This window comes from Danio aesculapii, chromosome 23, assembly GCF_903798145.1.
Source record: "Danio aesculapii chromosome 23, fDanAes4.1, whole genome shotgun sequence".
Lineage (NCBI taxonomy): Eukaryota > Metazoa > Chordata > Actinopteri > Cypriniformes > Danionidae > Danio > Danio aesculapii.
The window spans coordinates 34,482,575-34,506,640 of NC_079457.1; the positions used below are offsets into that span (position 1 = coordinate 34,482,575).

General features: G+C 34.8%; 1 protein-coding gene across 1 annotated transcript in view; it reads right to left on the reverse strand.

Annotated features, from left to right (window-relative positions):
- The window catches only part of tnnt2a (troponin T type 2a (cardiac)), a 31,700-nt gene extending 22,476 nt beyond the window's left edge, over positions 1 to 9,224 (reverse strand). Inside the window, exons 1-3 of the mRNA XM_056448708.1 lie at positions 9,158 to 9,224; positions 9,025 to 9,081; positions 3,129 to 3,176 (exon numbers count right to left, since the gene is read on the reverse strand). Coding sequence (XP_056304683.1) covers positions 3,129 to 3,176; positions 9,025 to 9,081; positions 9,158 to 9,224 — 172 coding nt within the window. The remainder of the gene's footprint in view (positions 1 to 3,128; positions 3,177 to 9,024; positions 9,082 to 9,157) is intronic.
- Positions 9,225 to 24,066: the final 14,842 nt, after the last annotated feature.

The window sequence follows — 24,066 nt, forward strand, 5'->3', positions numbered from 1 at the left end:
TGATTTAAATTGAGATGACAAAAAAAAAATGTATTTGATTCAATAAAAAATTCAATTCAATTTCGATTCAATTTTTTTACAGTGCATTCAGTTTAACTACTGAGTAATATTAATTAATTAGGTTTGGTTGTGGGTTTAGGGTTAGTGACACACTGTAAAAAATTCTTGCTCCCTAACTTTTTTTATTTAAATCAAATGAACTTTTTCAACGAGTCCTTTTAACTTACATCAGTCAAACTGTCTAAAATATTAAGTTAAACTTTGTATGACTTAAAAAAAATCATAGAACCTGATTAACTCATTAAAATGTGTTACAGCAACATTAAAAAAACATTTGATGTCTTGATTTTTTGTCTTTATGTATATATATATATATATATATATATATATATATATATATATATATATATATATATATATATATATATATATATATTATTATTATTATTATTATTTTTATTTATTTATTAATTTTTTTAAGTGCAAGTAATTATGCATACTCCATTGTAATTACTTTTCTGTAGTAAGTGCATGGAATGTGTCTCCTTTAAAGTGTTACCATTTATATTGCACATGTGAGATTTGCAGGAAGTGAAAAAAGCAAGCAATGATTGAGTGAATTGTAAATGTTATATACAGTGCATCCGGAAAGTATTCATAGTACTTCACTTTGTCCACATTTTTTTAATGTACCAGCCTTATTCCAAAATGGATTAAATTCATTTATTTCCTCAAAATACTACACACATTACCTCATAATGACAATGTGAAAAAAAGTTTTTTTGAAATTGTTGCAAATTTTATAAAAATTAAAAAAGCTAAAAAAAAAAATATCACATGTACAGAAGTATTCACAGCCTTTGTCGTGAAGCTCTAAACTGATCTCAGGTACATTCTGTTTCCACTGATCATTCTTGAGATGTTTCAGCAGCTTTTTTGAAGTTCACCGGTGGTAAATTCAGTTGATTGGACATGATTTAAAAAGGCATACACCTGTCTATATGAGCTCCCAGGGTTGATAGCGCATGCTGAAGCACAAACCAAGCAAGACGACAAAGGAATTGTCTGTAGACCTCTGAGACAGGATTGTCTTGAGGCACAAGGGTGGGGAAGGTTACAGAAAAATTTCTGCTGCTCTGAAAGTTCCAATGAGCACAGTGGCCTCCATCATCCCTAAGTGGAAGATGTTTAGAACCACCAGGACTCTTCCTAAAGCTGGCCGGCTATCTATGCTGAGTGATCAGGGAGAAGAGCCTTAGTCAGGGAGGTAATCAATAACCTGATGATCACTCTCTCTGAGCTCCAGCGTACTTCTGTGGAGAGAGGAGAACCTTACAGAAAGGCAACCATCTGTCCAGCAATCCACCAATCAGGCCTGTATGGTAGAGTGGCCAGACGGAAGCCACTCTTTGCCTGGAATTTGCCAAAAGGCATCTGAAGGACTCTCAGACCAAAAGAAACAAAATTCTTTGGTCTGATGAGACTAAAATTTAACTCTTTGGAGTGAATGCCAGGTGTTATGTTTGGAGAAAACCAGGCACTGCTCATCACCAGGGTAATACCATCCCTACAGTGAAGCAGCAATGCCGGAACTGGAAGACTCAGGATAGAGGGAAAGATGAATGCAGCAATGTACAGAGACATATGGATGAAAACCTGCTTCAGAGTGCTCTTAACCTCAGACTGGGGCTACGGTTCATCTTCCAGCAGGACAATGACCCAAAGCACACGGCTAAAATATCAAGGGAGTGGCTTCACAACAACTCGTCCAACTCGTCCTCCACAATAACATCTTGTCCTTCAGTGGCCCAGCCAGAGCCCAGACTAAATCCTATTGAGCATCTCTGGAGAGATCTGAAAATGGCTGTACACTGTCGCTTTCAATTCAACCCAATAGAGCTTGAGAGGTACTGCAAAGAGGAATGGGCAAAAATTCTCAAAGACAGGTATACCAAGTTTGTGGCATCATATTCAAAAAGACTTGAGGCTGTAATTTCTGCCAAAGGTGCAACAACAAAGTATTGAGCAAAGGCTGTGAATACTTACTGTATGTAGATGTGATTTCCAGGGTTTATTTTATTTATTTTTTATTAAATTTGCAACAATTTCAAAAAATCTTTTTTTCACATTGTAATTATGGGGTATTGTGTGTAGAAGTTTGAGGAAATAAATAAATAATCCATGTTGTAATAAGGCTGTAACATAACAAATGTAGAAAAATTGAAGTGCTATGAATACTTTCCAGATACACTGTATGTATCAAAGTCATTTAAAAGACAGACTACACCTTATCAGGACAATTTTGGCACAGTCTGTTTTATGTATGGTATTGTGGTGATTTGTAAATGACAACTGTCATCAGGATTAATGAATCAATCGTTGTATAAGGGCTGTATCCAAAATCACCCAGGGTATATGGGCAAGTCTGCTGCAAGTCTGCTGACGTATGCAGTGAGCCACTGGGCAAACTGGTAACAGCGATAGGGCAGTCCACATGGTGCTAAGCGGTCAGCTGGTAGCACGAAAAAACATAAGCCATCGGTGGCATCATACCTCCCCGTAGCACTCATTTGAAAGACAAAATGCAGCCATACATACCTCTGGTTACATAATTTGTGCTCTCTCGAAATGTATATGGGGGTACGTACTCACAATGAGCCTGTATTGCAATTAACAGCAATCTGCTTTGCGTGAGGTTGACAATAAACCTGTCGGGTATTAATGATAACAACCTCCTTTCCCTAAATTAATGCATGACAACTGATCCCATTACTTGACTTGGCCGTTCACCAATAAAAGCACACAGCTTTAAAACATGGCAACATCAAAACAAAGTCAATGGCATTGGTGCTCATAGGTGGAATTACGCAATAGAGGAAATTTTATGGTGCTTTGGCAACAATACTTTGCCTTATGATATGTCATTGTGGTTTGTTTGTGCTCTACTTTCCGTAATTCACTCACTAGTCACGCCTTCTCTATGACATCACAAATGTCGTCATAGATAAAAAGCGATGTTTGATCAGGAAAAAAAATGTATTCTGACATGTTTTGTGTCCACTCCATGGCAATAATTCATGAGTCCGCTTGAATATGGAGGTTAAAAACTGAAGTGTTCTGAAGCTCACCATGTTCCTGAGTGGTCTCTTCATCCCCTCCTGCGTCCTCCTGAGCCTCTATATATGGAGAAAGCCACAGGACAGGTTATCTGGCTTGCATTATTACATTTCACCAGGTATCAGATTCCTTTGAGTTTAGTCATTGTGAGAGTGTGAAAAATAAAATAAGTCCACCCGTAGTGTGTGGTGTAGTATATGAGTTAAATCCTGAGGGCAAAGAAGCTGTTTACCAGCCTGGGCACGATGGGTACTGGTGGCAGACTTGTTAGATGAAAGCATACCTCAGATCTTTCAGATGGTTACACACTTTCAGTGTCTCTACACAGCCATGCAACTGTTGTCTGTGATATAAATGTGTTGGTATGTCTGAAGTCAGACGAGGCTTAAAGAGTATTGTGGTACAGCTCGGTAATGCCATGACATGACAAAAGATAGAGAGAGGTTTGGTAATAGTCAACCAAATACTTAATTATGAAACTAATTTATGTCTAGAAATAAAATATAACATTATGCAAATAGTCTAAAATCTACAGTTGAAGACATAATTTTTAGCACCCCTGTGAAATTCTGGAGAAACTCTTATTTCTTAGTTTGGTTGAAAATGTAAAAACCTTAATGTAACCTTAAGAAATAAGAAATATTTATGAAATAATGTTCATCGATTGGATACAGAAAAAAACCCACTGTTGTCTAATGCCTTGCCTAATTAACCTAACTTGTCTAGTTAACCTAGTTAACTTCAGCATTTTAATTGTACTTTAGGCTAAATAATAACATCTTGCAAAGTAACTAGTAAAATATTATTTATTGTCATCTCACTGTTAAATTCCAGAAATTTACTGTAAAATAACAGACGTTAAATTATAGAAATTTACTATAAAATAATGGATGTTAAATTACAGAAATTTACCGTATAATAACGGACATTAAATTACAGAAATTTACAGTAAAATAACGGAAGTTAAATTACAGAAATTTCCTTAAATTTACCGTCCGTTATTTTACTGTACATTTTTTGGCACCCCAGTTGACAGGAAAACATGTAAAATAACAGATTTTATTAGTTATTAATTTTGTCAAACTGTACCGGATGACAGTAACACTCAAAAAACAGGACATTTTTGCTGCATGCTTAAACTACTAGAAACAACACAATTCACACAATGAGATTTTTTTTGAGACAAAATTGTTTTATGTTAAATCTACTTGAATTATTTACGCTAATTTAATGTAATGTAATGTGTGTATTTATAAAGGGCATTTATCGTGCATGGCCATACACCTAAAGTGCTTCACAATCATGAGGGGTGTCTCGCCAGGACAACGGCACCAGTGCGCTCGCCACACACCAGCTATAGTTGGAGTGGGGAAGCAGTACAGCCAGTTTAACCAATTTAATCGATTTGTGTTGGGACAACGAACATTTTTTACAGTGTATCCATTTCTTCCTTTAGGGCACAATTTACTATGGCCTTAATATATAAAATATTTAGAAAATCAGTTAAATAAAAATAATCATAACTAAATAACTGACCTTTTCTTGAATATTTTACAGTAATATGCTGTAGAAAACCTAAGGTAGCAAGTGTATTAACCAAAGAGGTAACAAGTCTAGATGGCTGTCTAAGCATGTTTATCTCCATGACTTAAGTTAATGTAGTCAGACATTTCAGATAAAATTTTCCCTACACTCTCACAAAAAGGTACAACCCTTTCAAAAGACACACATGTATGTAAAGGGTCAACTGATACCTTAAAGGTACATATTAGTACCTAAACAGTTCAATGGTATACCTCTCAAATTACCATACCTATCAACATTGGGATGTGAAAATAAGGAATATGCCCACCAATATAAGGGATGGTAACCCCCCCATACCCCCCCCCCCCCAACAAGCTATGTTCATTTGGAGCTGTTTTATTGTAAATAAACATTTAAATGGTCAGTAAAATGTTTTATTATTATTATTTACAAAAGTAAAATTAAATAGTATACATTAACAGCAAATCCATAAGCAAACAGTTCAGATTATTAAAATTAATAGCTATTATGATGAAATAGAATCAAGCTATCAAATCTCATTAGCCGTTTCATCACTGTATAACTTACATATTCTGATTAAAGTGCAATGAATGAATCTCTTATTTTTTTTCTTTTCATTACATTAAAAAAAAGAAGTGTCACTTTAAAAATGCACAGATCTAACGTTATAATGAAAGCTTTTGTTTGCTTTCCTAACTTTTTATGCTCATTTAGGACGAAATTAGTTGTGCTTGAAAACCAAAACCCACCAAGATCGACCACTTTAGATATTATTATTATTATTTATGTGTAAATGTCTGGTTTAAACACGCACCCAAAACCCAGACTTTCGCTCCGCTTCAAATCGCGTGTACAGAATCCGTTTGGGAAACAGTGTCTGTTTATCACTATGGAGCACATCAGCTGACAGTCATGCACCATATATGACTGTTTTGAGGATTGCATATGAAGGGGCGACGGCACCTGTAATGAAAAGGAAGGGAATTCCGCCATTTTTATGTTTATTTCAAAGTGTTTTCATGCCTAAACAAAGCGAAAGCACAGAACAGACTCACATTTAAGAGCAAGAGGCGGCCCCTGGTGGTTCGGTGGTATGGATTGCGTATAGGGAGTCTTGGCTCTTTAATGTTTATTTGCCACCCTTCAGAGAAAGACTGAAAATACGGGAGAAATACGGGAAAATAATTTTATGGGATGATGGTGGGACAGAACTGTAAAATACAGGAGAATCCCAGGAAAAACGGGAGGGTTGACAGGTATGCAAATTACTAGGTATGTTATGTTAGTGTCTTTAAAGTCTCAAAATATACCCTTTAGGTACAAATGTGCATCTTTTGAAAAGGTATAGCCACAGTACCAGCTTTTTTTTTTCTCCTCAGAGTGTAGTGTTTGAAAGTTACACATATAGAAGAAACCAATGAAATTGGTTGAAGAAATAAAACAATGTTTGTCATGCCATGTCATGTACCAATCCTATTTAAAATGTTTTGTTCTTCAATTTAGGGGTTCACTTTGAACATAGAAATTGTTGAATTGTGGTGCTCTTTTGACCATTATATCTATTTTTATTCTTTGGTATTTTCTATAGTCAAACTTTAATTAGTGAGTAATGGAATGAGTAAACCAATTTAACCTAAAACACTCATTCAGACACCTTTAAGATATCCTTCTTGTGTTCTGTCAGATTTACCAGTGTTGTTGATGAATTGCATTATGGGACCTTAATCTATTCTCTGTCGACTTTTGATGTTGAAAATCCAACTCTACACTTTAACAAAATGTGCATTATTGACATTTTAGTCATTTGAAATAATATAATGTATAAGAAATAACATAGAGAGAAATAAGTCTGTAAACTACCAGAAAATGAACAGGAAGTTAATTACAAGCTTTTTGTACTGTAATATAGAGCAGACAATACACCACTTTACAGTTTTTCACAATTGCTTACACACAAAATTAAACTTTTCCCACAACTAGCAATACTTTACACTCAAGGAGTAGAACACAAGGCTAGATTTGCACAACTGTAAGCACATAGTCAGCTTCACACATTTTGCAAAACATTACACACAATGATTTACAAATCACTGAACACACTTGGATGCTTTTGATACAGACATTTTTCATGATGGAATTTCCTTGCAATTTTAAAGCAAAGGGTTCCAAATGAACAGACACAAGCCAATTTGTTAAACACAGCCATCAGGTGTGCAGGCACACTGGTGCAAAACTGTAGACACACCAATCAGCTGGAACTACAGTTAAAAAGCAATAGATATAAACTTCAATAGTCTTCAATAAATATGTTTACGGTAGCATAGCTATAAATATTATTCTTCAATAAATGTTTACAGTAGTGTAGCTATAAATAATAGTCTTCAATAAATGCTTACAGTAGTATAGCTATAAATATTAGTCTTCAATCAGTATGTTTACAGTAGTATAGCTATAAATATTAGTCTTCAATCAATATGTTTACAGTAGTATAGCTATAAATATTAGTCTTCAATAAATATGTTTACAGTATTTAGCTATAAATATTATTCTTCAATAAATGTTTACAGTAGTATCGCTATAAATATTAGTCTTCAATCAATATGTTTACAGTAGTGTAGCTATAAATATTAGTCTTCAATCAATATGTTTACAGTAGTATAGCTATAAATATTAGTCTTCAATCAATATATTTACAGTAGTGTATAGCTATAAATATTAGTCTTCAATAAATATGTTTACAGTATTATAGCTATAAATATTAGTCTCAATAAATTTTTACAGTAGTATAGCTATAAATATTAGTCTTCAATCAATATGTTTACAGTACTGTAATTATAAATATTAGTCTTCAGTCAATATGTTTACAGTAGTGTAGCTATAAATATTAGTCTTCAATAAATATGTTTACAGTATTATAGCTATAAATATTCGTTTTCAATAAATGTTTACAGTAGTGTAATTATAAATATTAGTTTTCAATAAATATGTTTACAGTAGTATAGCTATAAATATTAGTTTTCAATCAATAAGTTTACAGTAGTGTAATTATAAATATTAGTTTTCAATAAATATGTTTACAGTAGTATAGCTATAAATATTAGTTTTCAATCAATATGTTTACAGTAGTGTAATTATAAATATTAGTTTTCAATAAATTTGTTTACAGTATTGTACTGTAGAGTACTGTGTTCTGTACGGTGTCAAAATTGTGATGTGTTATATTGTTGTAAAGTTTTGAATGAAGTTTTTCATTTTGCAAAAGAACTGATGTGTTCTGCTGTTTGTGTCTGTGGATGTGCAAATTGTGTGAAGCGTTTTAACAAAATGAACTTTAATTTCAAAATTGTGCTTAAGCAATTGTAAAAAAATGTGAGTCACTTTTATCAACCTTTGAAAGTTAAAATATCTTGAAAGAAAGTGTAAAATCCCATAATGAAATTTAAAAGCATAAATTAAAAATGAAAACATGAATCACAAAATATGGAAAACTGTTAATGTGCGGGTATTTTTTACAGTTTACTTTTGAAACCACTTGACAACTTGACAACAAAAGTTTAGTATCACAACATTCTTGCAAAAAATTAAAAAACAAAAAAAAATTATATCATAATAATATTATGCAGAATAAAAAAAAAATCTATTATTATCTGATTATGGTCATTGGTCTAAAAAACTTTTTTTTGCGAATTTATATACATTTACAGTTTATTAATGCTGCTTAAATGTGCCATTAATATACTGACACAAAAATCTAAAACAATGTTTAGGGCTGATGTCTGATTTTTTATTTATTTTTTTGTCTGATTTTCATACTTCTTTGTGTAAAGTCAAATTTTTCAAAGATGCATTGTTAAAATTTCTTTTTCAAATGTCTATGGAGAATATTTATATACATTCTAAATAAAATTGGTAAAATTCCAAGAATATGGTATTCCCTGCTGCCACCTTGATGTCAAAACGACATCGAAAACACGTCAAAAAACACAGAAAAAAAGCAAATCAACTTGATGTCAAATCCTGATGTCCATTTGACATCCACACATCGATGCCCTTTTGACCACCAAATTAAAAACACAAAAAGAATTAGAATATAAGAATGGTTTTATACATCTGAAAGCTTAAATTACAAATTTACACTGGATTTTGTATTTGATTTTGTTTAACAGGACTGTAATAAATTTTTGAGGTGTTTCTTTTGACGCCACTGTCAATATCAAGGTTGTCAATTTACATCAAATCTATATGCATTTTTAATGTTGCTTTGAAATCAATGTTCTTGCTGCGAATACCATGTTACCATACATTTTTTTGTGTTAGTGAGAGGCTGGTGCCATTCATCTTCAGCAGATAAGCAGTATCTACCTTCATCATGCTGCGCCTCCTCCTGCACCTCCTCCTTCTCCTCCTCCACTTGCTCTTCTAAGCCACACCATGCAGATTACGTAAGTAAAGAAACACAAAGATGAAGACTAAAACACCTGTTCACAGGTCAGACTGAAAGACAATGATGGATTAGTGATGATATGCAGAACTTTCTGCTCTACTTCTTCCATTAGTGTCATTTTTGGGTGTGTTTTGTTGAAACCAATATGACTCCAAAGAAAAGATCAGTTTCCACAGTCATAAATCTACATGACAGTTCAACATGTCTTGTAACCGCACTTGCATGTCCGAACATTGTCAGGATGTTTGTAATTTTATATATACTCTGCAGAGGTTCTCATGTGTAGCATGAATGTATTGTTATGTGTAGAATGTATTGCTATTTCCTATTTCAAATTCAGTGTATGACAACATGGTCAGAAATGAACGCTATATTTGCCCTGTAAACTTGATTCATTATTTTATAAAATTAAAATGTTTTTACTTTAATGTTTTTATGTTTTTAAATAGTCAATTGTTAAAATTCTTAGTGTGTGTGCTGTCTTTTACGTAAAACACTTTTAACTAATCCCTTCAAACAATCAGAATTAAAAATGTTACTAAAAAAGAAAAAGTAAAAAAATATATACTGTATGTTTATAGACCTAAATTATAGGTTCTCTATATTTCAAAAAAGGAACTCATTACAGGGTTGGGCTGTAATGTGATGAAAATAACTCTTCCAAATTACTACTACTATTGTACCATCTACTGTAGTAATGACAAAATTTAGAATGCTTAGAATTGAGTCAGTGAGCATGCACACATTGGCTGATCATAAGCTCAGCAAAATATAAGTAGGCCCAGAAAGAATTTGTGGTTTTATTTGTTACTTCTGTGCAGAATTCTGTCTAAAATTGGTTAATTTATATGGAATTATTAATATTATTTTATTTTTTATTTTTTTTTTGTAAATTATTTTGTATATTTTTTGTGTTTTATATATTTTTGTACAGGAGTTAATTAAAAACTAAAAATAAAAATAACTTCTTAATGTTTATTTGAGGTTTACAATGCAAATCAAATTAGAACCACATGTTTGGTAAACATACAAATTCACTACCTGACAAAAGCCTTGTTGTCGATCCCAGTTGGAAGAGCAACTAATAATAACTTGATTTCCAGTTGATCATTTGGAAAAGTGGCAGAAGGTAGATTTTTCAGATGAATCATCTGTTGAACTGCATCCCAATCATCACAAATACCGCAGAAGACATATTGGAACCCCCATGAACCCAAGATTCTCAAAGAAACCAGTCAAGTTTGGTGAAGGCAAAATCATGATTTGGAGTTGCATTCAGTGTGGGGGCATGTAAGAGATCTGCAGAGTGGATGACAATATCAACAGCCTGAGGTCTCAAGACATTTGTGCTGCCCATTACATTACAAACCACGAGAGAGGGCAAAATCTTCAGCAGGATAGTGCTTTTTCTCATACTCCAGCCTCCACATCAAAGCTCCTGAATGCAAAGAAGGTCAAGGTGCTCCATGATTGGCCAGCCCAGTCTCCAGACATGAACATTATTGAGCATGTCTGGGGTAAGATGAAGGAGGAGGCATTGAAGATGAATCCAAAGAATCTTGAACATAGGAGAAGAATCTTGGGAGTCCTGCAAGAATGCTTTCTTTGCCATTTAAGATGACTTTATTAATACGTTACTTGTGTCATTGCAGAGATGTATGGAGGCAGTCATCCAAGCTCATAGGAGTCCTACACAATATTAATTATTTTTCCACTGCACCATGACTTTATGTTTATACTGTACATTATTTTAGTTAAGTATTATTTTTTTCTAATCAAATTCAGACTTACTGTCCTAATTAAATAATTAAAGATCAAGACATAATATTTATTATTTTGGTAATCTAGAGGTCTTTGCCTTTCATATAAGCCACTTCTGACACCAAATGAACAACTAGAAGTCAGGTTATTATTTGTTGTTCCTAAAACTTGGATAGGCAACAAGACTTCTGTCAGGTAGTGCAGAAGCTTTCTCATATAACACAATCACTAAAAGAATAAAATATTACTTTATAAATAGATTGTTAAATTGTGAATTCATAGAGAAATCCATCTTTCTGTTGGCTGAAATATTAGCCTTCGATGAAACCTCTTCTTCACCCACTGGAGGATTAGACGCATTGATCTCAGTAAATTCATTAACAGAGTGAATCACAGCTAGCCCTGTGCTAGTTAAATTGTCATCCACTGCACTGACACTCAGGGATGGTGCTCTTTTTAGGTTTATTGATTGTTAATGTGTAAACTTCACTAATGTGTCAAGTCAAATAGGAATAACAAAGCTTTTTGAAGATTTATTCCACAAAGTATGATAGAGCCGTGTGTGAAATTGTGTTTTACTCCATGTGCTACTCTCTAGCGCCCCCCTTTACAAACGGTATAGTACATACATCTTCTAAGCATTTGCATATTATTTCATAATATTACTGAAAATAATATGAAAACTGACTAGACATATATTTTTTCTTCTGATTTACAGCCGTCTGGGCCTAAATGACAGGCTAATAATGTTTAAAAATTTACATTAAATCAACATATGTAGTTTAGTTTAACATTTTGCCCCTTAATCTTAAATTTGTAGAGCTTTTTAGTTAACGTTGGTATTGTTTTTACCACAAAATCTCCACTAACTCCAACCCTGATCCAAATCCTTTAAGAATATGTATTTAGGAATGTTTTTATTTTAAAATCTAGATCAGGTGTTATTATCATGTCTCATTTTTCTCTTATTAACAACATGGTACATTTTAGCCAACACAAACCATCATCACTATATAGCCAAGTTTGCTGCTCCACTTTTCATTCTAAAACAATAAAAGTCCTGCAAATTAGCCGCAAAACCAATATTTATGACCTACTTTAAACAAAACCAGCATTATCCTGTTTACAGTGCATGTATGAAAGTAATATTATGGAACATAAGACTTACCCTCCTGCTCCCTAGAGAAGAAGACAGAATAGAGCTGTTATTTCCATTGTTCTCATAGCTCAAGTACTTTCCTGACAGCTGTGTGAACTCTCAGATTAAACAGACTTATCAGATGAGTGACATATGGCATTAAAATAACCAATAGCAACCTATTGCTGCGACATACACATAATGTATAGCATTCATACATGTGTCTGGTTAGGATGAGTATGTAATATGTAAGATCTCTGGGTTAAAAAGATGATAATAAAATATTGTTACAGACAAATACATAAAGGCCATATTATCACTAATGAATGGGTTATAACTGAATGAGAAACACTTACTCGTAGTCTTCCACTTCTTCGTTGTCTGACATGTTTACTCTGTTAAAAAAAACAAAAAAAACAATAAATAAATATAAGGACTGTTATATATTATATTATATTATATTATATTATATTATATTATATTATATTATATTATATTATATTATATTATATTATATTATATTCTTTTGATGTAGTCCCTTATTTATCAAGGGTCGCAACAGCAGAACTTTACTGGAAAATATATTATATTATATTATATTATATTATATATTATATTCATTCATTAATTTTCTTTTCAGCTTAGTCCCTTTATTAATCTGGGGTCACCACAGCGGAATAAACCGCCAACTTATCCAGCCGGATTTTATGCAGCGGATGCCCTTCCAGCGACAACCCATCTCTAGGAACATCCATACACTCATACATACGCTACGGACAATTTAGCCCACCCAATTCATCTGTACTGCATGTCTTTGGACTGTGAGGGAAACCGGAGCACCCGGAGGAAACCCACGCGAACGCAGGGAGAACATGCAAACTCCACACAGAAACGTCAACTGACCCAGCCGAGGCTCGAACCCGTGACCTTCTTGCTGTGAGGCGACAGCACTACCTACTGCACCACTGCATCGCCTCATTATATTATATTATATTATATTATATTATATTATATTATATTGTTTAAAAGATAGCAATATGAGGAAATTTTGAGGAAGTTTTTCAAAGCCTTTTCTGCTCACCAATGCTAAATCAAATTATACTGTAATATAATAGGTTTTTTTTTCACTTTTGTTTAAGTATAAAATTCACACCATTTACTACAGCCTTATTACCAAAGACTACCAAAGACTAGAATACACAAGACCTGTAACTTGTAGAGTTTTGAATGGGAAAAAGTGTAACGGTCAATATAGATAATGAAGCTCTCTATCTAATACAGGAGCCAATCGGCAATCGCTTAGACTGATGATTCTTTGGGAAATTCTTTAAAATGAAACTTTCTTCGAAATGAAACAGTTGTGGTTTCATTTTATTAGTGTTTACTATGAAATTTTACTGTAAGATTGCCATGCAATTTTTAAGAATTTGATGTCTCCCCATTCAAACAGAATGCCCGACCATACTGCCCGAGAGACGTTTTAAAGATGGCCACCAAGTGAAATGACTTGTCTTAAAGGGATTTTATTATAACTTTATATTCATTCATTTTCTTTTCGGCTTAGTCCCTTTATTAATCTGGGGTCACCACAGCGGAATGAACCGTCAACTTATCCAGGATATGTTTTACGCAGTGGACAGCCTTCCAGCTGCAACCCATTACTGAGAAACATCCATACACACTCATTCACACACACATACACTACAGACAATTTAGCTTACCCAATTCACTTATAGCGCATGTCTTTGCATTTGTCGGGGAAAGCGGAACACCTGGAGGAAACCCACGCAAACATGGGGAGAGCATGCAAACTCCACACAGAAATGCCAACTGATGCGGCCGAGGCTTGAACCAGCTACCTTCTTGCTGTGAGGCGATCATACTACCCACTGCGCCACTGTGTAGGCCTTTTGTTATACCTACCTAATATTAAAATATGAACTGCCCATTAGCACTCATAAATTTCCATCCCTAATTCTACCCAATACCTAAACCCAACTACACTGTAAAATATGTCCGTGATTTTAACAGTAAAAGTCTGTACAATCTACAGTGAAAACCTGTTAAAGGATTAACAGCTTATTTCTGTAAAAAATATGGAAAATAGCTGTAACAGATCTAACCTTTTCGAGAAACTAATCAGATGTCTGAAATCTCACCACACACCCTCATTCACTAATTCCTAAATTAGTCAATTAGTTTAGTCCACTAGACAGAGTGAATGACCACAAATGACTGAATTCAGACACTGATGAACAGCTGCTGCTAACAAGCACAATCACTGAAGGAAAGAACAAGTAATAAAACTACAGACACAGCCTTACACTTAACCAACTGAATTAAAGCAGCTTCACTGATTACAGTTTGACATCATTTCTGTCATATCTGCAAGAATATTTGATAATTAACAAAGGTTTATATTTTTTATTAATAATGTTTCATTTGACCTCACCATCATTGAGATCAAAGGCTGGTTTAGTTGAGCTCTTGAACCTTTACTCTTCTATCTTAATGTTTCTCTAGCTGTTATAACTGTGTTTCTGAAACTCATCAGTTATCAGAACTATAGAAAGGCAAAGAGAAACTATACCGTGAGTACGTAATCGTTACAGATATAACTTCTAGTATTTTATAAGCTAAGCCTTAGAAAATTGTTTATTTAATGTTGTTTGGGATATGTCACAGCTTCCCATGGAGGTTCAACAAGCAATTACATTAACATATGATATTCATTTTTCACTTATAACTAACAAAATATTCAACGAGTGCACAAGCAGGTGAGGGAGGTTTTAATATTATAGTTAATCTTATCAGACTTATTATTGTTTTTTTTCATTTTGGTTTTCATGCTATACAAATAGTGTGATTACCACAATTAACTATAGCAGCCATAATAAAGAGTAGTGTCAGAAGAAATAGTTGAAGAGCCCAACTAAAGCAGACTGTCCTCCATCATGGTGAATTTGAATGAACAACAACAATTTCATTTAAATTTTTTGTTCATGTGACAGAAATAAAGTCAAAGGTCAGTAATAAGTGAAGCTCCTGGTGTTTGTGGAGTTGTTTAATGATCTCTACTGAGATCTTGAGAAATAACCTATTTTTGTATAATTTGTTTTATTTTTATTAATTATTATTTTATTTAGAGTTTTATTCTCAGTTGATTTTGTCTTTGGTTTTGGCTGTGTGTTTTTTTTTTTTTTTTTTTTTGTGTGTTTTATTTTCTTCAGTGATTCTGGTTGTTAACAGTTAATTCTTAATTCTTAAATGATAAGATTATAAAACAGCAGAGAGTTGTATGAAAGCAATACAAGTCCAAAAGCATTCGCAATTTGTTGGAAGGAATGAAAAACTGCTACTATGATGTGCACAAAAGGCTAATTGTTTTGAGAAATGCATTAACTGTTGTGCAAAAGTGCACCAAAGCCACTGAGAAAAACTGTAATTTAGTTTATTACTTAATTTTTGCTCATATAAATGCATCCTTAGTAAGCAGAAGAGACTTCTTTCTTTCTTTCTTTCTTTCTTTCTTTCTTTCTTTCTTTCTTTCTAAATAAATAAATAAATAAATAAATAAATAAATAAATAAATAAATAAATATTTTACCTGGTGGTGTGTGTATATGTATGTTATTTCGTTTACATAAATTGATATTAATACCATAAATCAATTACTAAAAAAGTGAACCACAAATAAATAAGTAAAAAAAAAAAATTTCTAAATAATCAGTATATTTGCTAAATGATAATAACCTCTACAATTTTTTTTCTGTATTTTGATCAAAGAATCCTACACTGTTAAAAGTTGTTACTGGCAACATTGTTACTGGCAGCACGGTTGCCAGCAAGTTACTGTTAAAATTAACAGCATATTGCTGTTGCTCTGTAAATTAACAGTAAAATACTGGCAGCTGCAGTTGCCAGCAATGTACTGTTTTTTTTTTTTTTTTTTTTTTTGTGTGTTTTATTTTCTTCAGTGATTCTGGTTGTTAACAGTTAATTCTTAATTCTTAAATGATAAGATTATAAAACAGCAGAGAGTTGTATGAAAGCAATACAAGTCCAAAAGCATTCGCAATTTGTTGGAAGGAATGAAAAACTGCTACTATGATGTGCACAAAAGGCTAATTGTTTTGAGAAATGCATTAACTGTTGTGCAAAAGTGCACCAAAGCCACTGAGAAAAACTGTAATTTAGTTTATTACTTAATTTTTGCTCATATAAATGCATCCTTAGTAAGCAGAAGAGACTTCTTTCTTTCTTTCTTTCTTTCTTTCTAAATAAATACATAAATAAATAAATAAATAAATAAATAAATAAATATTTTACCTGGTGGTGTGTGTATATGTATGTTATTTCGTTTACATAAATGGATATTAATACCATAAATCAATTACTAAAAAAGTGAACCACAAATAAATAAGTAAAAAAAAAAATTTCTAAATAATCAGTATATTTGCTAAATGATAATAACCTCTACAATTTTTTTTCTGTATTTTGATCAAAGAATCCTACACTGTTAAAAGTTGTTACTGGCAACATTGTTACTGGCAGCACGGTTGCCAGCAAGTTACTGTTAAAATTAACAGCATATTGCTGTTGCTCTGTAAATTAACAGTAAAATACTGGCAGCTGCAGTTGCCAGCAATGTACTGTTATTTTACATTATGTTACTGTAAAAATACATGGACCACATTGATATATACACTACTCAAGCAAACACATTTACTTCACTGAAAGCAACTGCCTCCAATTGGCTAACTGCTGTATGAGGTTATGAAGTAATGTGCTATTTATGCTTAGAAGCATACTTATAATGATAGCTTTTTTTAGTTAATTAGAAAAGTTCCATTTAACCCAAATGTCTTAAAATTCACAGCAACACACATACATGTACATGAAAAGCTGGAATTACCAGACACATTCTTACTGCATCAGCAACTAAACAGCCGCTGTCTTTAAATAAAGAAACATGCAGAATAACATCTTTCAGTGAATAATTTAGCATTCAATAACCTACCTTCAGTGATTGTGATTATTAACAGCTGGTGCTCATCAGTGTCTGAATTCACTTCATTGTGCTCGTTAACTCTGTCAGGTGAATTAAATTAGTGAACTAGTGCACATAATAGTGAAAAAGGGTGCAAAGTGTGATTTCAAACAAAAACTTGAAACGTTGAATCTGAGCTCTGTTAACTTTTCCCATAAATGAAAATGTTACCCAGAATGCACTGTTTTAACAGAATATTACTGTTTATGAAAAAAAAAACATTATTTTACTGTAGAATCTGACTGTTTTTAACAGCATTTTTAAAATACTTTTTACAATCTGTACTTATCAGAAACTTTAAAACAATAAATGACCATACAGATTTTTTAGAGACTTTAAATAATTAACAACATCTTGCTGACAAATCATAATTAGCACTTTAAAATCTACTGCCAGACTAGAAATATTTAAAATGATAATTAATCCACATTTTATTGCTGCTCTGTAATCTTAAAGATACTTTTAATATGTCATCAAACAATTTTAGCTCTAAATAAAACAAACAATACGTTTGACATAAAACCATCATTACACTGAATTAGTGTAATGTAAAGTGTAACTGTTAATGTGTATATAACTAAAGACATTCATGACTGTCTTCAAAAAATCCTCAAAGAAATACCATCTTTGACCCACATAACACAACAATAATATCCTTCATGGCACATAATGCTCTTACCTGATTTGATATGCAGCAGAGATGCAGAGGAAAACCAGCTCAGTCTCTTCTCTGGTTTCTTATATGTGAAGAGCTGCGGGTCACTCTTCTCACTCACTGGGTTTATTTTTACCCTCACTGATAAATGGAGAACAGTCCTGCTCCCTAAAAGGCTGCAGTGATTGTTATAGTGAGGAGAATGCAGATAAATGAAGGCCATATCAACACTGCGTCATCTGATAACACGTGCACTGGTTAATCTCTCAGTGCTTTCTTCATGTTCGCTCCCGCCATCAGACTGGCACAGCAGGGCCTTCATGTGTCCCAGAGGATGTTTTTAACGGCTCCTATTATGCCTCTTTTACAAGATTTAAAATAAGTCTTTGGTGTCTCCAGAATGTGTGTCGAGTTTCAGCTCAAAAATCCATTTGTATAATTTAATATACCTTGTTGAAGATTGAATTTGGGGTTAGAGAGAATTTTAGCTGTATTGTGCCTGTGCCTACATACATACATTCTTTGTTCATATAAGCAGAGTCTATAACAGAGATCGCCAAAGTAGGGCCCGCAGGCCAAAGTTTGCCCATTGTAACCTTTGATTTGGCCCGCCATCCCAGAAGAGAGTGAGAATGATGGAGATTGTTGGGGGCGAATGCCTTTAAAAGAGGTCGTCATTTCTAATTTGACGTACCGTTTTTTTTTTTTGTTTGTTTGTTTGTTTTATTGCTGAGCTAGGGGTGGGCGGTACACCGGTGTCATAGTCATCACCGGTGTGACATTGCGCCACGACATGGATTTTCTAATACCATCAATACCATGATAAATCAATTATGCGCCTTGAATGGCTGCGTTTACATCAATAATAGCTAATTCTAAATAATAAGGCATTCAATTTTCTTCAAACGTTCAGTTGTGGTCTGAATACATGTCCTTATACTACAGGGCTCGAAATTGCAACCATTTTGGTCGCATGACAGCCCCAAAATTTAATCTATGCGCCCTCATAATATATTTGGGAGCATTTGTGTGTCTGAATTAGGGCTGTGACGGTAATGGAAGAAATCATGCGGTATGTCGGTTAACCGCGCAGATATATAAAAATAAGCATTTTTAACGCACCGCTGTAATTTCTATATCCCAGTCCCTTTATCAACATTTTTAATACAAGTCATTATTTTAAAGATTGTGACTTGAGAATATGATTTTACCTCAGCGCTGCACTTTTCTCCTTCTCCCTCGCGCTGAGCAGGTGACGGAGTGTTGTGAAGTAGTTAAACTCTCCTCAGTTTAATTTACAGTGTCAAACTGGCACAGGAATATCAGTATATTAATATAGGCTTTGCTAAAACGCTGGTCAAATGTAGGTATTTTTTTACAGAAGCTATAAACACACGCGCATGCTGCGACCGGTGATGAGTCAACAATCGCAAATATTTTGACTTATTTAAAGTAGGCTATAGGCTTTAGCATATAATAATTTTGTGTAAAGACATTTATAAAAAAATGTAGCTAATATATCACAGGGGTTTGTGTGGCAATTACAGTGGAGCATTAATTTTTTCCCGTGGAGCGAAACAAACACTGTAGTTGTGTAGTGGATGGAGACGCACAAAAATATACAATTCAGATATTTTTGTCGGCAGAAAAATATTCTTTGAACGAATTTTGTTTTGTACAATTTGTATCTTAGTTTTTGTCGGTCAGTTATTTACAAAAAAAACAAGAATAACTAATAAACTGAAGTGAAGCGATGTGCCTCAGGGTCCGCTATATGCCGCGGCCAAAACACAAACTAAATACAATCGTAATATAAATAAAATAAAAGTGAAATATTCAGTTTCGAATATTTCGAATAGGCTGCTCTTTTAATTTTGATCATACAGTTAACAAAGATTCCATATTCGACTGAGCATTTATAATGACCCAAACCAAAACTTTTAAAGAGTGATAGAAGTGAGACTTTCTTTTGTCCGTTCTTCCTTGAGATGTATATTATTTTGCTATTGAAAGTAATACCGTGATATTATACCGTCACCGTTCAAAAGATGAAAAATACCGTGATATTAATTTTAGGTCATATCGCCCACCCCTATGCTGAGCTACAGAAAAGCAAACTGAAATTAAATGTTTCAATTAGAAGTTGTAAATAAATCAGATTTTTTTTTAATTTATGGTAAATAATGTAACGGTTAGAAAACTATGCAGAAGACATCTGTGAGCAAAATAAGGCAAAAACTGTAATTCTGTTATAAAGGAGAAGTAATGTGTGCTGTATTAATTAATATAAAGCAATGTTTTGTAGTCATTTTTAAATATGATTAAATAAATTAAGAAATTACCCATTGTAACTGTATTTACGTTGGCCTTCTAGCCTCAATCAGTTAGTTTTTGACCCTTCATAAGAAAAAGTTTGGGCACCCCTGGTCTATTATGAAAACACAATGCATTTTTCAGGTTTGCAAAGGCGAGACACTTCTTTTTTAGTTAACACTTTTTACAGGCATCCTCAGAATAGGATAGCCTTTATATGTGTAAAAATTAGTGTGTGCATTTTTTTACCATTTTTTTATCCTTTCAAACAATCTCCAGGTCTGGAAAGAATACTTTTAGGTTGCTTAGAACAGATCATTGAATCAGATTAGACTATTAGCATCTTGCTTAAAAAATAATAAAAAAAGAGATTTTCAAGCTGTACCCTTCAGTAGTTACATTGTGTACTAAAACCAATAGAAAATGAACAGTTGATATTTTGTAGGTCGATATGACTATGAACTATAATCTCATTCTGGTGTATCAAGGAACTTCATTGCCGTTCCATGGCTACAGCATGGGCAATGATATTATGCAGCACTGCTACCTAGATGAGAACAATTTTAGGTGTGGCGTAATATCATTGTGCATGCTGCAGACATGGTACAGCATCAAAGCTCCTTGTTTATTAGCCAGTCTGCCTGTGGGGGAGGAGGTGCTGGCACAGATCTACATATGCGGTCAGATCCTTCCATAGCTCCAACACCTTCATTGTCTTCTGATTACTAATCACCTGCACCTGTCATAGCTCATTAACTAAGAAATCTAAAAGACAGTTTTACTCATTCGTCGCTAACTGACTTTCTTTTTAGAATACTTACATGACATACAATCTATCTGCATGCAATCATCCTGTTCCTGGTTACCTGAAACAAAAAGAGACTTTCAGTTAAATCCTTAAAAGTTATGATTAATTTTTTTCTATGTTTACCTTTGAGTTGGATCTTCTGTTTTCAGGTTCATTTTCCTTAAATTTGATGACAGTTGTTTTAAACTGGTTATTTTTATGTTTGTTTAGCAGATTTTACATTTACATTACATTTACATTTAGTCATTTGGCAGACGCTTTATCCAAAGTGACTTACAAATGAGGACAAGGAAGCAATTTACACAACTATAAGAGCAGCAGTGAACAAGTGCTATAGACAAGTTTCAGGTGTGTAAAGTCTAAGAAGCTAAGCATTAGTAAAATTTTTTTTTTTTTTTTTTTTGAGAGAGAGAGAGAGAGAGAGAGAGAGAGTACAGTTAGTGGTATAGCCAGTGAGGCAGTTAAGATTAGGAAGGAAAGTTTTTAGTCGTTTCTTGAAGACAGCAAGTGTTCTGATGTAGTTAGGGAGTTCATTCCACCAACTGGGCAGATTGAATGTGAGAGTTCGGGAAAGTGATTTCTTCCCTCTTTGGGATGGAACAACGAGGCGACGTTCATTCACAGAACGCAAGTTTCTGGAGGGCACATACATCTGCAGAAGTGAGAGCAGATACGAAGGAGCAAAGCCAGAGGTCGCTTTGTAAGCAAACATCAGAGCTTTGAATTTGATCCGAGCAGCAACTGGCAGCCAGTGCAAACGGGTGAGTAGTGGAGTGACATGTGCTCTTTTGGGTTCATCAAAGACCACTCGTGCTGCTGCGTTCTGAAGCAGCTGAAGAGGTTTGATAGAATTAGCTGAAGCCGGCTAGTAGAGAGTTACAATAGTCCAGTTTGGAGAGAACAAGAGCTTGAACAATGAGTTGAGCTGTATGTTCAGATAGGAAGGGTCGGACCTTTTTGATGTTATAGAGTGCGAATCTGCAAGATCGAGCAGTTCTAGAAATGTGGTCAGAGAAGTTAGTTGGTCATCAATCGTTACTCCAAGGCTTTTTACCATTTTGGATGCAGTAATGTTTGCTCCATCCATCTGGATTGAAAAGTTATGGTGAAGAGTCGGGTTGGCAGAAACTTCAAGCATTTCCGTTTTCGTGAGGTTAAGCTGAAGATGATGATCTTCATCCAGTGTGAGATGTCTGTCAGGCAGGCTGAAATGCGAGCTGGAACCGAGGGATCATCAGGGTGAAAAGAGAGGTATAGCTGGGTATCATCAGCATAGCAGTGGTAGGAAAATCCATGTTTCTGGATGACTGTTCCTAAAGATGCCGTGGTATATAGAGAAGAGAATGGCCCAAGAATAGAGCCCTGAGGTACCCCAGTGTTTAGATGCTGTAGGTTGGACACTTCTCCCCTCCAAGACACCCTGAATGACCTGTCCGAGAGGTAAGAACTGAACCATTGAATAACAGTGCCTGCGACGCCCAGTGACTCAAGCGTAGATAGCAGGATCTGGTGGTTTACAGTGTCAAAAGCAGCTGATAAATCCAGCAAGAAGAGGACAGATGATTTGGAGTCTGCTTTAGCCAGTCTGAGATCCTCCACAACTGAGAGCAGGGCAGTCTCAGTTGAGTGGCCTTTCTTAAAAGCCAGATTGCTTGTTGTCCATGAGGTTGTTTGAGTAAGAAAGTCCAGGACTTGATTGAACACTACTTTCTCCAAAATCTTGGCCATGAATGGAAGCAGGGATACCGGTCGGTAGTTTTCAAGTAGCGTTTGATCCAGGTTGGGTTTCTTTAGCAGTGGGGTTACCCTAGCCTGCTTAAATGAAGTAGGGAAAAGACCGGCCTGGATGTAAGAGGACATAGTCTGTCTAGACATGATGCTAGCGTGGAGCAGAGTGTATCAGTGGCACTGTTCGTATCAAGTGCAGAGAGTTTGCAAGATGGAGGAAGAGAGTTTGAAACAATGGTGTATAGTCTATTGGGTGAGAGAGAGCGTAGGTTTCTGCGAAAGGCAACTAGAGTTGGAGTGTGTGGCGGCTCAGGAGTAATGTGGATGTTGAGAGAGAGAAGGAAATGATCCGATGTTTGTAGTGGAGTTACTAGTGTTTGATCAGCGAGGCAATGTCGAGTGTAAATAAGGTCTAGCTGATTACCTGATTTGTGAGTGGCAGAAGTAGGTGCTCTTTTGAGGTCAAAAGATGCAGGCAGAGTCTGGAAGTCAGCAGCTTGAGGTCTTTCAATGTGGATGTTGAAGTCACCTAGCACCAACAAGGGAGTGTCATAATCAGAAAAAGATGAGAGAAGAACATCCAGTTCATCTAAGAAGTGACCTAATGTACCCGGTGGGCGATAGATGACAACCACATTTATGCGGAAGGGGTGGATAATGGTGACTGCATGGAATTCAAAGGAGCTGATTTTTGGCAGGGACGGTCTCTGAGTGAATTTCCATTCTTTGGAAATCAGTAGTCCAGTCCTACCCCCTCTTCCTGTCTGACAAGGAGTGTGGGAAAGAGAGAAATTAGTAGAAAGAGCTGCATGTGTAGCAGTGTCCTCTGGTCTCAACCAGGTCTCAGTTAGAGCCATGAGATTAAAGTCAGAATGAGTGGCTATGGAGGTAATAAAATCTACCTTGTTAACAGCAGATTGACAATTCCAGAGGCCCACGGAGAGAGTTGTGAAATAGCAGATACATGAATTGATCGAAGGTTGTGAGAGTTGCGCCTGCAGCGTACCTCCCGTGCTCTGCGAGTGTTAGTACAACAGGATTAGTAAACACATAATAAAAGTGCAAGGAAAACAATAATGAGTGCAGAGATAAAGTAAAATAATAAAGTAAAAGTACTCAAGTGCTTTGTCTGTGTCTTTGCTCGGTGGAGTTGCACAGGTAGAGTCGATGGTCTTTACTCTCGTCGGTCTGTGCACGAGGCTGCCGCGACTGCTGCCGCGGTGAGACTAGCCGCTTATATACACCCCTGAGCGCTTTGCTGATTGAGCTCAGCTGGGCACGTCTCGAGAGTAAAAACATCCGAAACTGCAGTGGCGGGGCGCGAAAAAACGTCCGGCTTGGCACACAAGCTCTTACAGTAACAAAGGAAACAGTGACTAAAACTTTCTAGTACTAAACACAGATAGCTGAAAACAATTTTAAATGTCCAACAAATATACACAACCAGCTGAAAACAAGTCTAAGTGTTCTCTAACCAAACACAGCAACTGAAAACAGGTCTAAATGTA